The sequence below is a fragment of the Belonocnema kinseyi genome, chromosome 9 (assembly GCF_010883055.1).
Source record: "Belonocnema kinseyi isolate 2016_QV_RU_SX_M_011 chromosome 9, B_treatae_v1, whole genome shotgun sequence".
NCBI lineage: Eukaryota > Metazoa > Arthropoda > Insecta > Hymenoptera > Cynipidae > Belonocnema > Belonocnema kinseyi.
The window spans coordinates 32,564,804-32,566,073 of record NC_046665.1 but is presented as its reverse complement, the minus strand read 5'-3'; the positions used below and the strand labels follow the sequence as shown (position 1 = coordinate 32,566,073).

The 1,270-nt window shown below is 36.1% G+C and overlaps 1 protein-coding gene across 1 annotated transcript; it reads right to left on the bottom strand.

The window, feature by feature from the left end:
* Positions 1–269: 269 nt before the first annotated feature.
* LOC117180467 lies at positions 270–977 on the bottom strand. The gene has a single exon (XM_033372966.1). The coding sequence runs from the start codon at positions 975–977 to the stop codon at positions 270–272; it is 708 nt and encodes a 235-aa protein (XP_033228857.1).
* Between the last annotated feature and the right edge of the window lie 293 nt (positions 978–1,270).

Here is a 1,270-nt window from a genome sequence, read left to right as displayed (position 1 = left end):
CTCCTTAACAATTATTTAGTCTAATACCGCAAAGCGAATAGTTGCTTTGACAGGTCTTCAGGTGCCTGCCAACGCAGTTTAGCACTGCACAACTCGGCTTGAGCCAAAATTTAGTCTCCAAATGATACTTTCCCCTAGATGCCTAGATGTGCACCTACGTTAAGAGACATACATTTGAGACTGAAATGAAATTTGAGTTGCAACAAATTTAACACCAGCGTTTTTCTGTGCATCTAGGGGAATATATCATTTTGAGAATGAATTTTGGCTCATGTTGAGAGTTTAATTTTAAATTTTTCCTCGCCATTCAAACTTGGAGAAGTTTCAACATTGCTATTTGGAAATTTTTTTCTTTTAATACGCTTATTCTCATCACTATAATGTTGACTAACAAAACATTCTAACTTCGTGGAATTTTTTTGAATTTCATCGAACTTATTTCGCATTTCATTAATAAATTCGGTTAACGATTGTAACATTTTGTCACCAGTAACCAAATTTAGCTCTACCGTCTGCAAAAACTTGCTGGTTTTATTGAAACGATCAAGAACTTCGTGCCAAAATTGAGTCATGAAAGCTATTTCTAGTTTCTCCATTTGATTTTTAAGATTGCGTGCATCCAATCTAGTATCGGCATTTTCATCGTCACTTTCAACAAAAACAGACAGAGCATCGTACATCTGTGAATAATTAAAAAATAAAGCCGAAGTTGCATCATCGCGGCAAGACCACCTAGTTTTAGACAAACTTTTCAGAGTCGAATCAGAATGGTTCAACAAAATCTGCCATCGATGCGGACATGCCACAAAGAAAGCGTAAAGATTAGCTATTAATCCAAAAAAACTTATAGCTTCAATGCATACATCAACGCTATTCTTTCCAACCGAATTTAGAGAATGACCAACACAGGGAACATACAAGGCTAGCAAATTTAACTCTTGTATGCGAGCTTGTACTCCAACATACTTTCCAGACATGTTGCTAGCATTATCGTAAGACTGACCTCTACAGTTACTAATAGAAATAGTATTAGCTTCTAGCACTTCCAATGTTACTTTACAAAGTGACTCTCCTGTGTGACTTGATATTGGCAAAAATTGTAGAAATCGTTCATATACTTGACCGTGTAAACAATAACGAAAAATTATGAATAATAGGTCTTCGTGAGAAATACAGTCTGTCAAGTTAAAGCGTGGGTGGCTTTACTCGCAGTCGGTAAGGTGTATCGACATGATTTTGGTGTCAAAATATTAAAAAGAGCTCCCTCTTT

What these genes read in the sequence shown, in the direction of transcription:
- LOC117180467 (XM_033372966.1), bottom strand. Translation starts at nt 977, where the DNA reads ATGTCTGGAAAGTATGTTGGAGTACAAGCTCGCATACAAGAGTTAAAT.